Source organism: Colletes gigas, unplaced genomic scaffold (assembly GCF_013123115.1).
Source record: "Colletes gigas isolate AHSC1104 unplaced genomic scaffold, ASM1312311v1 Colletes_gigas_Sc00017, whole genome shotgun sequence".
Taxonomy (NCBI): Eukaryota; Metazoa; Arthropoda; class Insecta; order Hymenoptera; family Colletidae; genus Colletes; species Colletes gigas.
In genome coordinates this window covers 1,924,283-1,940,143 of record NW_025106646.1, presented here as the reverse complement: position 1 = coordinate 1,940,143, position 15,861 = coordinate 1,924,283, and the positions used below count along the sequence as shown (strand labels likewise).

Genomic DNA, 15,861 nt, shown 5'->3' with positions numbered 1-15,861 from the left:
TTTGCAATTTGGGAAGCTTTTTTTATAATTATAAAAAATTGTAACTTTTACAAATAGTATTGTATTGTATTATAATATTGTAGTATTGAAAATATTTTGATATCAATATAGTTCTAATATAAATTAACACTTACTATCGTGGTTTCATGCATATCTATTTCGATCAAAAGGTATCCTCATACCTTTGTATTTGGATGCAAATAGCTGATCGAAATGATTGTTAAAAAAAAGGAGATGAGGGAAAATAATTAGTATTATTAAGTTGTGTAGCAATAACTTTCATTTTCAATTGTAATTTTCAACGAAAAACTGCGAATATACCTGATGAGTGAAAAGTGAGAAAAAATTTCAGAAAATAAGATGTACTAAAAATGAACAACCACTCTAATAAATAACAAGTTAGTTTGATTCTTTCGGTAGTGTTAAATCGTGCAATTATTTCTGAATGAAAGAAATTCTCTTACGATTGAAGGGGGAGGGGATGGAAACGGAGGTAGCAATTCCAGAAGCAGCGATTAGATTAAAAACCGATGTAAGTAATATATTTTCATATTTACAAGGATTTTAGTTTATAAGTTTTAATAATCGGATATTTGAATATATGGACGTATGTATACATATATGTGTCGCGCTTGTAAAAATATAAAGGTCGTTTCTTCAAAACGTATTTATTCCATCGACGTAGTAAAAACCTTGGTGGGAGAAAAACTAAACGAGACGTTGGGATTTCCATTGAAAAACGTCCGATCGACGCTCCCAAACGTCGAGCGAACTTTTGGTCGAGCGCGCCGAAGAAGGGTGGAAAATGAAAACGATAGCCAATGGTCGATCGACGCAACGAGTACATTTTGAAAGAACGCCACGGTTAGGTATGCTTTCACTGAAAGCGATCAATTTCCAAGAAATTCGTTTCGTTCCTCGATCGCGAGTCGCGAGATTATCGTTTCTCCCTTGAAAGAACAAAAGACGAAGAAAAACCAACAACGATACCGCGTATCATTCGCCGGAATCGTTCGCGAAAATCGGCCGCGATCTCAAAAATCGTCTCGAACGTCCACGGTCGAGTTTAAAAAACGAACCGTCGCCGATTTCGAAGCGAAACTCACGAATCGACGAGACGGTTCGACGTGTTCCTTTATTTTTTTTTCAGAAATGTCTTCGACGCACGATACAGCGTTCCCCGAAATGCGAAAAGTGCGATTCGCAGCTGTTTCGAGAAGGCACGTAGCGAAGAATCGTAGTCGAGCGATATAAAAATGTTTTTTTTGGGACGCGAAGTCTGGCGAGGATTAAATAATCGTGCGTTTGTTGTTCGATCATCGGGTCCGTTCCATCCCTCTTAGGGCTTGACTGGGCACCCCGGGTGGCAGAGCCGCTGGTTCACCACCCCTGGCCTCGGGATCGTTGCTGGCTGCCTCGGAAGCCTTGAATCGCTTGTATTTCCCTAAAAAAAAACGCAAAGTGTTTGGATCTCGCAAGAAATTACGGGGAACGTTCATGGAACGACGTTGGACCTTTTTGGACCCACGTATCAGTTATCTTTCTTCAATTTTTAATACTTTTCTGGTACTCTTTATGCTTCCTGACTGATTATAGATACATATTGCGATAGATATGGGTCTAAAAAGACTCAATAATCAGAAACTGTGTTATGTTTTAATACATAGACCTAAAGATACAGGATCTCGAATGATCTTGGTCTCTAAATGTACATAGAGCTTTAAAGATATGGGTCTAAGAAGATCCAAGGTCCAGAAATTTTGTCATGTCTTAATATTTGGATCTAAAGATATAGAATCTCTAAAGATATGGGTCTCTAAAAATATATGGAGCTCTGGAGATATGGGTCTATAAAAATATATGGAGCTCTAAAGATATAGATCTAGAAAGACTCAAAGTTCAAAATTTTTGTTATGTTTTAATATATTGGTCTAAAGATATAGGTCTCTAAAGATATGAGTCTAAGACAGCCCAAAGTCAAGAAATTATGTTATGTTTTAATATATAGGTCTAAGAAGATATGGAATCTCTAAAGATCTCAGTCTCTAAAAATATATGGAGCTCTAGAGATATGAGTCTTTAAAAATACATGGAGCTCTAAAGATATAGATCTAGAAAGACTCGAAGTTCAAAATTTTTGTTATGTTTTAGTATATTGATCTAAAGATATAGGATTTCCAAAGATATAGGTCTCTAAAGATATGAGTCTAAGAAAGCCCAAAGTCGAGAAATTATGTTATGTTTTAATATATAGGTCTAAGAAGATATGGAATCTCTAAAGATCTCAGTCTCTAAAAATATATGGAGCTCTAGAGATATGAGTCTTTAAAAATACATGGAGCTCTAAAGATATAGATCTAGAAAGACTCGAAGTTCAAAATTTTTGTTATGTTTTAATATATTGGTCTAAAGATATGGGATTTTCAAAGATATAGGTCTCTAAAGATGTGAGTCTAAGAAAGTCAAAAATCAAAAAATTATGTTATGTTTTAATATGTAGGTCTAAGAAGATATGGAATCTCTAAAGATCTCGGTTTCTATAAGTATATAGAGCTCTAAAGATATATGTCTTTAAAAATATATGGAGCTCTAAAGATATGAAACTCTAAAAATATATGGAGCTCTAGAGATATGAATCTCTAAAAATATATGGATATCTAGAAAGATCCAAAGTTGAAAAATGTTGTTATATTTTAATATATTTGTCTAAATATATAGCATCTCTAAAAATATATGGAGCTCCAAGTCTTTCTAGATCCATATCTTTAAAATTCAAAATTTTTATTACGTTTTAATATATGAGTCTAAAGACATAGGATTTCCAAAGATATTGGTCTCTGAAAATATATGGATCTCTGAAGGTATTGGATCTAAAAAGACCCAAAGTCCAGAAACTGTCCTCTATTTTAATATTTGTTTTAAAACAATATTTATAATCAGTAGACTGTGGATCTTCATGCAAATTCATATTTTTATTAATAAAATCAATGAAATTGGAGCTTTGTAGAGGGTTGTCTCAACCCCTAGATATAATAATTTGTACCTTACTTGAAGTATTTCTTATATTCTTGCATATTAACTAAATTCTATAGCTTTTTGAAAATTGAAATTTCCCATAAATGCATAAACATCCGCAGTCTAATAATCAGAAACTAAACTTGTTTAGCCACCCAACAGATTTGACTGAATAAATATTCTATAATGCTGTATACTAATTAATTCACATGTTCTATGGATATTACGTTACATTTAAGAAAGTTCGCGGGTTCGCCGGTGATAAACCTTGACACGGTGAGTTTTTTCGTCCGTTTTACGCGAAACTGAAATTTCGTAACGCGATTAATCCCGTTTTCTGCGAGGGTAAGGTGTTGCCTAGTTTTACGTACGAGTAATCCGGTCGATTTAGGATCGATAAATTAATATTACTTACTGGCTAAACGAACCAAAGTGACGCCCCACCAAATGCTCCAGCCCCACCCAACCAGGCAGAATAAAACGGTGAATAATTGACCCACTCCGACCACTAGGTTCACCACGAAGGCGCCGAGCCTTGATTTCAATCCAGCCACCGCAGAGAATCTCGGCTGTCCGGTGCACAAGTTGAAAAGACCGCTCCAAACGGTGCCTGAAATCAACAGTGTTGTTTCAAACCTAGAAATCCACTCTTTAGAGAAGAAATAATCAACCATCTGACTTAAAAAAGGGCTCCAATCTTCGATTTCGACGAAACTTGAAGTTCAAAAATTTATTGACTTCATATATTAATAATAGTATTTTATATAATATGAGAATATTTTTTTTTTAAATATCTGGAATGAAAATCTGTATCAGAAGTGTTTCAATACAATAAAGAAAATATTGCCTTTTTTAAATTTATAAAATGTGAGCTATTTGTCACATATACAAACTCAAGTTTTACTAAAAATGAACACGAACAATATGTGAACAAATATATTGATATAGCCTTGCATTAAATTACAGTTGAGAATTTTTTCTCATTATACTCAAAGTAACAAAATAAAAGAAATATATAATAAACAGGACAAATATGTACTAAAAGTTTCACAAAAATCGAGGACCTGAACTGGCCTTTGGGCAAAACTCTTATCTAAATTGAACTTTCGAATAACGAATATAAATTAAACATTTTTTTATCTGTAGAATTAAACTTGACAATGTACAGATAAAAGTTAAAGCGTTTAATCGAATAAATATCATGAATAAATCGTTACATACATCGTATATCATTCAAATAAAATTTTGACACTGATTTAAACTAATTCATGGAAAATTATATCAATTTACAACGTCTATTCTTTTCACGGTCACGAAAAATGAATGTAGAGATAGGAAAGAACAATTTTAACGCGTCTAATATCCAGAACGTGACCACTTTTTACAATTTCTATGGATATTAATGGGATTTTAATGTGCCCGCGGAAAGTTGAGATTTCTATTAAATATAAAATTAGCGGCTGTGTCTCGATTTACCAGAACCGGGCAGTAAAACGTTCCACACTAGACAGAACCAGGCGAGAGGTACTGGTAGACACGGAATAGCGCCGCGCATTAGGGAATTGTGCTCCACCAGGACATCCGGTATCTTGGCCTTTGGTTCCTATTGTTTAACGAAAAGAAAGTCGCTGTTAGAAATAAATTTAAACATCCGATATTGCAAAACAAACCAACACTGTTGAAAAACTATACCAAAATAAAAACACTAAATGGTTAAGCGCCAAAATTTGATAGATCGAAATGCTTTTACGATTTACATGGCCAATAATTCTAGAAAAGAGTTAAAGTCACAAGTACTAGTTGCCTAAGCGGTGTATTTCTTTCTGGTAGACAAAATTTCTTTCAAACATCCTTTCTCACTAATTTACAGATACAATTTGTATTCGAAACGCCTTTGAACATCTCCTGTAATGTAGAGAATATATGTATAAACATGAATAAAACAGGTGTGAGTCTTGTAAAAGGGGTGGTTCTTCTTTAAGAATAGTAGCAACGAAATATGGTAGTTCTTAGATTAATTAATTTGTAGCCCTTGAAACGGCCTGAAAAATGGCCGAAAGTAAATTGTTGAAATATGCCAAAGAACATTTCGTTTTAAGTTATAAGAATTAAAATGTTCTCTTTAATTGTAGAACTTTTATTTGGCACTTACCCCTTTGGTACTTTCATTGTATAGTTATTAATTGATTACCTCCGATAATGGGGGCGGCGCTACGCTGGTAAGACTGTTCTTGGCACGTATGCTTCTTGTGCGTTCTACTTCAACGTTTCGTTTGCATTTGCAGCTGTCGAACAATCGACGGCAAATGGCGCCGAATCTTCGTTCCGGAGGACAACAGACGGCTGCCTCGGCTGGCGCGATCCTCGATCTTCTTGAGCAACATTTTATTTCCCTGAATCGATTGCACCTAACGCGAGGAAACATAAAAATTTGCTATGATTGTTCGCTAGTAGGCAACACGCTTGGACTTCGAAAAGGGCGAAGAAGAATCGATAAATTATTCTTTTAAAACTAAATAAATTTGTATACGTATAGTTCAATTAATATGCCTTAAATTAACAGAATGAAATTGTTACAATTTTTAAAACTTGGCACATAAACAAAGTCCAGGATAAAAGTTAAATAAAATTTGCTTTTGCACGTTTTATTATTTTCCTTCCTATTTTTTAATATTTTCATCGCTTACGATGCCTCTTGATTTATTTCATGTGTTCTGTTATAACCGGAGTATTTTCTTTCTTAAAGTGCATCGTCTGTGACTCGTGTCTGAACGTTAACGATCCGAGGAAAAATCAATTTGTCGACTTAATAAACCTAGAAAGCATAACCATGAATATTAATGAATCGATGAAGCATCCAATCGTTAAAAAAGCCACTAACACTTCATCTGTGTACCTGGGTGAAAGTCGATTCTTTAAACTATCATTTCTCCAAAGAGGAACACTGTGTTCCATATTCAGTGTCTTTACAAAAATCACATAGCATAAGTATTTTCATTTTATTGTTATAGTATTAAATTCAATTTGCGATACGAAGTATTTCAATGAATGTTTGAAAGAATTCAAATTGATTCGATACTCTCCTTATCTAAAGTAGGATAAGTTAGGTTAAGGGAGAGATGGAAATGTAAGGTGGGGAGGAAGTGTAACCCTAAGGGGAAGCAGGAAATAAATCTAACTCTCCTTATCTAAACATTTAACATTTATGGTTCAAAGAATGTATAGACAGTTACACGAATCAACATATATAATATATCGATTTAATAAGTTTTCTCAAGTATCTCACAATAAATTTTAAAACGTATGACTAAACTTTAATATAATAATTAAAACAATTGATCTTTCCCCAAACTGAGATACAATTATTATTATAACAAATTTTTAAAGTGTATGTGAACTTTCGTGGATGATTGTATATCTGTGTCATGCCACTATATTCCCTTATTAATTCCGCGAACACCGCAGCGAAACAATTACAGTGGCGCCACAGCAACTATCGCGGTTTCTACTGCATTTACCTCTATAATTGTCACGTATCTCATTCAATTTCACTGTTTCTCATTTTCGACTCCAGCATACACAGAAATAAATCAATCGAGGCAGACAAGCAAGTTTCTAAAATAACCAACCTCCCTTTCTAATTACTATATACCCCTCTAATTATTACACCTATTAATTTCACAGTATCTAAACTCCTAGCACGCTTCCATCCCTTTCTAATTATCAACCTCACAACTTTAACTGTACCTGCATTCACAAAACACAACATCAGTCTCAGGAGCAAAGGTTTAAAGCAATTCTCTAAATTGTAAGAACAAAATTGAAATTTTAAATATTCAGATACGACATAACACTAAATGAAAATTTCACAAAACACCTATCTTCGTGACATAACAAACAATATCAGTCTCAGGAGCAAGGGTTTAAAGTAATTCTCTAAATCGTAAGAACAAAATTGAAATTTTAAATATTCAGATACGACATAACACTAAATAAAAATTTCACAAAACACCTATCTTCGTGACATAACAAACAATATCAGTCTCAGGAGCAAAGGTTTAAAGTAATTCTCTAAATTGTGAGAACAAAATTGAAATTTTAAATATTCGGATACGACATAACACTAAACGAAAATTTCAATTATTCTGGACTTTGTGGTTTTTTTTTCTTTACTATCATCCTCGCCACTTCAATCTGAATTTTTAAAACCCATACCTCCCTCTCTGTCACATTGCAACCCCCCAGCCACGACAGTTAGAAGACACCATCGTATTTACCAATCCCCCGAATAAAAGAAAGCAAATTAAAAATTTGAACACCCTGCCCATTCGATTATTATTTCCAATCCTTTCGATCGGTTCTTTTTACCTGCATCCATTCTTGAATTTCGACCAGCAGCCAACAGGTGCATCGTTTCTCTCAACCGCGGGCTGCCGAGCTGCTTCGTTCGTGTCCGTCACGTTGGTGATCCTGGTGTTATTCCCAGGCCAGGCGAGTCCTTTGGGGTTGGTACGACAGGCGAGACACCTCATGCTGGGGCAACACTCGCAACAGCGACCCAAAGACCTCTTACAACGCGCGAAAAATCCGTCGGGCGGCCGTTCACCAACGCCGTTCGCTGCTCCCAGCACCCTGTAATCCGAAAGGCGGCCGCGCCCCGTTTATGCTGTTAGCATTATTAAAAAACGCCTGGTTTCCCTCGATCGATCGATCTACCGATAAAGGAGCCTTCGGCGTCGATTAAGAAGGAAACCAGCGTCGAACGCGACGCGATTGACGGAACTGTGCCAACGTCGGTTGATTTACCACCGACTCCGTTGGGACTGGTTGTTTCAAGGACACGTACGCTTAGATATTTTGTGGAAGATTAGATCTGATCGTTGATTCAACCCACTTGACGCATGGAAAATTTCTGACGGTTACAAATTGTTCGAAACTATGAGCAACATTAGTGTTACAGGTAATGTAATAGAAACTGTATGTAATGTACACGTACAGAAATTGTTTACACCCCAGATTGAACCTTTTGTAAATGAAATTTGTCTAAACAATTGCTTGGTTTTAACTTTTGTGATGAAAATAAAATTGAATGTAAATATAAATAATATTACAATATTCTAAATTTCACTGTATGCAATATAAACATGTACACGTGTTGTTTACGTAATCACCAATTTATTTCATATGGAATTTATAATTATGTACGAGTATTAAAATTGTAGAGACGATAATTTCATGTATTTATTCTTATGATAATTATGACAATTTGTTGGGGTTACAGCAGTGTCGTAAATTACATCTACCAAATGTTTAGATAATTTGATTTTTTTTTTAATTTCTTAGATGAGATTCTTCGTTGGAGAATATGGCGATAGAAAAAGTAGAGTATGTTTAATTTAAAAATTTAATAAAAGTGATATATGAATATTCGTGAAATATGAAAAGATTATCCACCAAAAATTGTTATAGTAAATTGTTTATTTTTATGATTGACGAGTTTCTTTTCCATAGAATTATACATATTTTTACTAACGCATCATGTGACTCGTAATGGCCGCTTCTGCCAGAAGCCATTTAAATAAATTCGTTAATGGTTTCTGATTTAGGAATGAAACGCAAACAGAAATTAATTCACGAATAAATCCAAAAACACAGTTCGAGGACCACAGTCGAAGGACACCGGCAATTTAGAAAATTAGCTGTTCCCTTTTCAACCTCAACATCGAACGCTCGATCACGCCACTGTTCATTAATCACTGAATCCAACAGCGACCCCAGCCTATCTATCCAAATCGTCACCCTTCGAACACCGATCGCTTACCAATTGAATCGCTCGTATTAATCTCTTCGACTCTCCATAAATATCGCGAACAGGACAGAGAAATGTGGCGTAGAATTCCTGTGGATCGATTGAGGGGGTGGGCTATAGGTGTAAGGGGACAACGTGCACGCAAAATTCCCACGTGTTTCACGTCCTGTTGCCCACACACTAATCAACCCCTCCACCATTTTCGAAACCACCATCTCCCACTCCTAGCGACCATATTTTTCGTCTCCATGAATCCCCAAGATCATCGTGTTCGTGGTAACTATTTGTCAAGGGTTGTTTAGAGTCTTCAGGCCTGTGACGTGAAATTTTTAGCAGAAAATGATTCATTTCTTGGAATAGTAAATGTAGTTTGTGATGTAATTCGCTTCTCCTGCGAATTTTTGTGATTATAAAGACATAAGTATGTCTTTAACACGTTGATTGTGTCAGCTTGTGTTGGGGGATGTTTTCGAAAGTTCGCATTATAGTGGAGAAAGTAGAAATATTGAATGTTTAAATGCAATGTTATTTGTATAAGTATCATTCACAAATATTCATGTTTATTCGCTCTGAATATTTCAAAATACAATAAATTTTAAGCTCAAGTAACTAACCACTGAGCCAGTTAAGTTGGTTGAATAAAATGCTTCGATAGAGTGTTTAAGCATGGAATTAATATTATTATATTGTCCTACAAGATTTACAGATCACCCACCCGGTTTCTTAATGTTAAAAAAAAAGACTAAGGACAACTACCCCTTTAAAAAATGTTAGCTTGAAGTTTACTCCTCACTAAACATTTCTACAAAGAGAGTACAAATATGGAATTAATAATATTATATTGTCCTACAAGATTTACAGATAACCTATCCATTTTCTTAATGTTAACAAACAAGACTAAAGACAACCACCCCTTTAAAAAATTTCAGCTTACTATTCGCAGTTCCTAAAATCGAATCATAACGATAAAAAATTGTTATCATAATACAAAGCTATAAAATTATGTACTAGATATAATATACGATCGTTTCATAATGTTGTATTAACAATTTAGCAGTTACCCCTTAAAACAATTTTAGCTTACTATTCACAGTTCCTAAAATCGAATCATAACGATTAAAAATTGTTATCATAATACAAAGCTATACAATTATGTACTAGATATAATATACGATCGATTCATAATGTGGTATTAACAATTTAGCAGTTACCCCTTAAAACAATTTTAGCTTACTATTCACAGTTCCTAAAATCGAATCACAACGATCCAAGATTGCTATCCTAATGAAAAGGTTAAAAATCATGTACTATACTTATATATTTATTAAAAAAATGAATCTCAATAAACACCCTTGATCAACTAAGTTAAACGAATCAAGTTTCAAGTTTAATCCTCCCCGAGTAACCGCGAGTCCACCTTTCTCCCAGTATCTTCCAAAGCCCTCTGTCTCTGACCCTCTCCGTGTGTGCATCGAACCACCCCCCCGGACCCTCCCCGATTGTCTTCGAGACCGGACCTAACCCTCTCCAAGTGTCTTCGACACCTACCCTTTCCGAGCGTCGGGCGAACGTACGCTCGGAAAAACCTTACCTCGTTGCTCCCTGGTTCCGTAGGTCTTCGTGGCCCTGGCGGAGACGTCGAGACGCACGGCGAACGGAAGTCCTCGAGGATGATCCCGCGGCGGTGGATCGATTCGCAGTCGTCGCGGTGGAGAAGAAACGGTACTGCCTCGAGGCTGGCCAGCGAGCATCGCGGCTCCGCTCGTGTCGCACGAAGATTGCAGGTGCCGCAGTCCACGGGGGTTGGCCGGACCTCGATGGACGTCGTAGGGTGGCGAAGCAAAGAGGGCGGTCGGCTTGGCGAGCGGTCACGCAAAGATTTTCTCCTTCGGACGGCCCGCATACACGTAGGCTTCGGTTGACCGCGAAATCGATACGGCGAAGTTCTTTACCTTAACACCGGCGCTCTTTCAAGGCACCAGGCTCCCCCTCTTTTCACGCGATTTTTCTTTCCCTCGCGTCGGTAAAAATTTCTGATTTCCCCGTCCCTCGTATTTTTCTATTCACCGAGTCACCAACGGTGACAACCGCGAATGCGTCAGCTTTTTTATTTCGTTTCGTGAGAGGTTTAGTCCGCAGGTGTTGCTGTTCGCAGAAATTATTGACACGTGAAAGAATTTTATAGAAGCACGCGGAATAAAAGGGTTCGGGTTTTTTAAATCGAGAAACGGTAAAAGAGAGATCTTTGTCTAGCGAGGACGTAAAATAAAAACGTGTAATTACGAGATTGGGAGAGTGTCCAAGTAATTTCTTGCATGATAAATTCCACGAATGATGCTCGAAGAACAGTGTTTATTAGTTTTAGAACGTCCATTGTAATGTTTAGGGTCGACAAGAATTTCGATGATGCTTAAATATTATTTTTGTGACATTTTGTGACTAAAAAGAAAACGATTTATTTCTTAAACATTATTTAATTTTAAGAAAGGATTTAGAATAATGTGGAGCAAAAATTTTCAATTTTAAAAATCTCAGAACTTTGAGAATACTTTTCACTTGCAGCATGCATGGGTTATTTGGTCTCCCCATTAGGTCAAGTACGATAAGTCTTTGACTTGCGTTGTTAACTTATCTTTGAGGGGGAGGAAAAAGAAAAATTATTCTCGGGTTAAGAATAATGTGATATCATCAATAAGGCGAATGTGTACAGTGTCGACTGACGTTTGCTCAGAGTCGTAGGCCTTTCAAAGGCAGAAACCTTTCAACCCTTCCAACGAGTGGCCTGTCTTTCTTCCCTCCCACAATACATTTAATCATCTCTGTTGCAAAAGTGAATTACAGTCCACCTATGTGTACTTTTCTATGGAAAGAAAAATTGAAGAAACGGTAACCTCATTCAATATGCATACATTAAATTTAAAAGCAAATAATGTATACTGTTTACTACCATTCAATTTACAATATAATATCTTCAATTTTTCCCCATCTTGATGAAAATAATTTTCGATAAATGCTTCCTTTTTCTGCTATAATGAGTTTAGTAAATAATCTGTTAAACTTCTGGAAAGTGTTACATATTAAATATTTTTTTTCTTTCCTTGTTGATAACCTGACTATCGAAAGCGAGAGAATCCCATAGATTTTACGAAAGTTTCCCACAACAACGATGGCGGTTTTATTTATTGTGATCCTGTTGCCCTCCCCCCGTATTTTGTGTTCGTGCTGTCCACATTTTGTCCTCGTATCTTCGTTTCGCTCGACGTTAATACCGTTGAATCGTTGAACGGAATTTGTATCGAATCGATACTCTGCCAGAACACTATGCACTTCGTGTACTTTGCGCAAGAATCGTATTTTGCACTGTTTTTTCTCCTCCCTTTAATCGCTGCATACTTTTCGAGGAAGAAGATTCTTCCACCGAGGAAAATTTACGTTCTCACGGCGAAACGGTACCATTCTTGAATAATATTCCGGCCGATTTCAATAACTCCTAATGCAAGAAAATTTCACTGTTAAAAGTTTACGCGTTAAAGTCAACGAGCCACTTTCAAAACTCGGTAAACCAATAAACCTGGTCGTTACCAGGATTTCTGTAGGACGAAGACGTGGAACTTCGATGGTACAAAAGTTTTAATTGCGTTTACTTCGACTCGCGACCACTTCGACTACCCCTTTGCAAAATGTGCGTGCACACGTCGTTTCGTATAAGAACTCTCTCCTTCGGTGCGCGTGTTTCGCATCGCCGGAATAATCGTTCGATATCTCTGTGCCATTTGCGAGAAGAAAATGCACCGAGAAACTCGAATGCTTACCTCGAAAATACATTGAATTTTGAAAATTTTATTGCATCGATATGAAACGAGTATTCGTGTGTTAAGACTCTAGGTGTGAAGGAAAACTGTACATCATTTGCCATAAAATTGAACCTTCCACTATAGTTATGCAAAAGATAATAATTTTTGCTGTGGACATCATTCATCTTCAATTTAGCACCAAAAAATAATCGATGTTAAATGCTGTTGATGCCCAAATTCTATTTAAACCAATTTATTTGCAATTTATTTTACTAAATATCTAAAATTTAAAAAAATATATTTAAAAATCGTCAGATTATTTTAATTCGTTGTTTTCTATTTTGAAAACATTTTTTAGAATATCGATGGACATAGTATTTGACATTGAAGATCAAGTAGGTATCATTCTTCGTTTTACAAGAAGTCGTTCAAGTTTTCTAATATTTATTTTATGAATTTTTAATAAAATTTTTAATTTTTAATGTTTAATAAAATTCATAAAATAAATATTAGAAAACTTAAATGACTCATTGCAAAACGAAGAATGATACCTGCTTGATCTTCAATGCCAAATGTCCATTGATATTCTAACAAATGTTTTCAAAATAGAAAACAACGAATTACGTTGGGAATAATTGTGAAAATATTTCAAACAATGAATATTTGAAGATTGTAGACTACATGTATTATTTTGACAGCTGTAGAATTTTTTAAAAATTTTATTAGAAACCATAGGTACTAATAACATGCATGCATTAAAATTTTGCTATAGAAACAAATAAATACAACTAAATTTTTAGGATGGAACATACATAGTCACGCCTATTTCATCACATCTTATTAATAGAAAGAAACGTTTGAGCTATCCAGACGTTTCTACGTTAAATTTCCACCCTTGGGGGTCACGTCCCTCCATTAAAAAACACAAATTTATTCTACGACTACTGCATAAAGCCTTCAACGATCGCTGCTGATACGCGTCCCGCTTTCCATAGAAACACTTTCTTTTATGTCCAATGACCGATCACATAACAAAACTTCACGGTGTCGTAAAAGTCGAGCAATTGATAACGGTGTCTCCGACACAGGACTGTGACGTCAGAAAACATATTATTATGCGGTCAGAGAATTATGCGAAACGTGGTGTAACGGTGTCCTGCGCGTGCTGATATACTGCACTCGATCACGTGGTGCCATGGAAATTACAGTATCGAGCGATTTTCATCGAGCTCGTTTACAACACTGATTTTCCAGATCCTTGTAAATTACAAAGCGACCACCTAACGTGGAAATCGTGAATCGTGAACGGTAGTCCAGCTATTAAAATATAACGAAACGAAGCTAAGAAAATGGAGTTCTTATTCTCGACTGTTTTATCATTTTTGAGAAAAATGAAGTGATTCTTTTGTATAGATAAGACAAATAAACTTATTTGAGAATTTATTCACTGCTCGAATCCAATCGGAGAAAATGTTCCTTTTGACCAAATAAAATACTCTTCTTGAACTTTATGATAGTCATCTAGAATTTCAAAAATTTTTATATAAACAGAACAAACATAAAACGTTAAATTGCATTTATCTAAATGGTGATGTTATTCCAAGAATTGTAGATCTATCGATCAATATTAATTTTACAATGAAACCTTGACAACGAAATTGTATCTTTAGAATCAAACATTGCAAAAATTCGGGTGATATTTGTCTTTTATTCTTACGTATGGTATCAGCTGTCATCAATTTGTGAAAACTTGAAATTTTCTCAACAGTCTTTACACCTGGTGAGCCAGTTGACCATTATCTTTCTTCAAGTTCCGTGTAGCGGAGCAGTTATACGCTCTGTGTTGAATACTATTTTATATGGTTCCTCTGATCGCGCACCCGTATAAATTTCCATATTCTCTATGTAGTAAGCTCTACCATCTACCAATTAAACAAATTAGCTAACCATATTTAGCAAATCTCTTTAACACGTGTAATTAAATCAATTCCTAACAATGCGTTATACATATTCGACAAGAAAAACTTAACTATTTAATTTAATTCTTACGGAAGCCTAAGAGCGTTTACACCTAATTTAAGTTTTTTACCTAGAGAAATGCACGGAGAAAATAAAACGATTAATAATTGTTTCGAGCATGTCAGGCGTATTATTAAATATTTCCAAAAAAATTCGATGCAGAGAGCATAAAATTAGTTTTCTTTATCGAAATTTTGACGATCTAAGGTAGTTCGAGGCTCTTCAGAAGAAACGCACGTGCACTTTTGTTTTAGTTATTCCTTAAATTTTCAAACGTTTTTCTCTGGGAAAGGTTCTCTAACGCAAATACCGAAACTAGCCACGGAAAAGTGGAAACTATTTGTCGATATTTCGGTGCACCTAACGCAAAGTTGCTTTCTGGTTGGCGCGATGGAACGCGTGTTCACAATTGTTGGCCCGTCCCCGGCGCGAGCGCGTTAAACAAAACCATTAAAAGTTGTCTGAAAGTTCGTACAACGCGGCCGTGCTACAATTTCCGCGATGATTATACCACCGAACCGCCAAAATCATGCAGTTAGAAGTTCACATGCTACGAGAATCGGGGCGTCGTTAACCCTCTCGTAGTGTAAAGGAACTTTTAGCGACGCAATTACCTTGTTATTACTTTCACTTGATAGCCCCGAGGGAACGACTAAGCAATAGCGTTTAATTAAATGACAATTTCTGCTGCTAGGGTTCACGAGCTACAATCTTGTCGCGCTTAAAATATTTTCATCCAACGAGGACAAGATGTGCCAATTTAAATCTTTTTTAAATCAATATTCTTCGATCAAAAATATGTGTCGAATATTTTTGGCCATCCTACGAATCTATAATAATAAGTTTCATTCACTTATATTTGAAACTGGATTAACCTCTTCACGCCCTTGGCCACATATGTGGACGTTTAGTTTTTGTTTTTTTTTTATAATTATAATTACTGTCAATAGTAAATAGACCAGAAAAAAAAAATTCGTCCCTGAAGAGGTTAAATAGTGTTACGTTTTTCTTGAACTTATATATTTCGAAAATGATCCAAATTAGGGGTCGAAATATTTATATTGAATAAACAATGCTTTCTTTAGATTATATTTATCATAATATCTTTTTTAAATAGCAAATCAGCAGTGTATATAATAATTTTACCAGTTTAACGAAGAAAGGATTTAAATTTGTAATTAAAATGTTGAATATATTATGCTTGTTCAAAATATAAAGTGTACT

The 15,861-nt window shown here is 35.5% G+C and overlaps 1 protein-coding gene across 1 annotated transcript in view; it reads right to left on the bottom strand.

Annotated features, from left to right (window-relative positions):
- Positions 1-1,316: 1,316 nt before the first annotated feature.
- LOC122400317 (protein stum) overlaps positions 1,317-15,861 on the bottom strand; it is a 35,692-nt gene continuing 21,147 nt past the window's right edge. Inside the window, exons 5-9 of the mRNA XM_043401711.1 lie at positions 7,384-7,647; positions 5,207-5,423; positions 4,492-4,618; positions 3,431-3,625; positions 1,317-1,444 (exon numbers count right to left, since the gene is read on the bottom strand). Coding sequence (XP_043257646.1) covers positions 1,317-1,444; positions 3,431-3,625; positions 4,492-4,618; positions 5,207-5,423; positions 7,384-7,647 — 931 coding nt within the window. The remainder of the gene's footprint in view (positions 1,445-3,430; positions 3,626-4,491; positions 4,619-5,206; positions 5,424-7,383; positions 7,648-15,861) is intronic.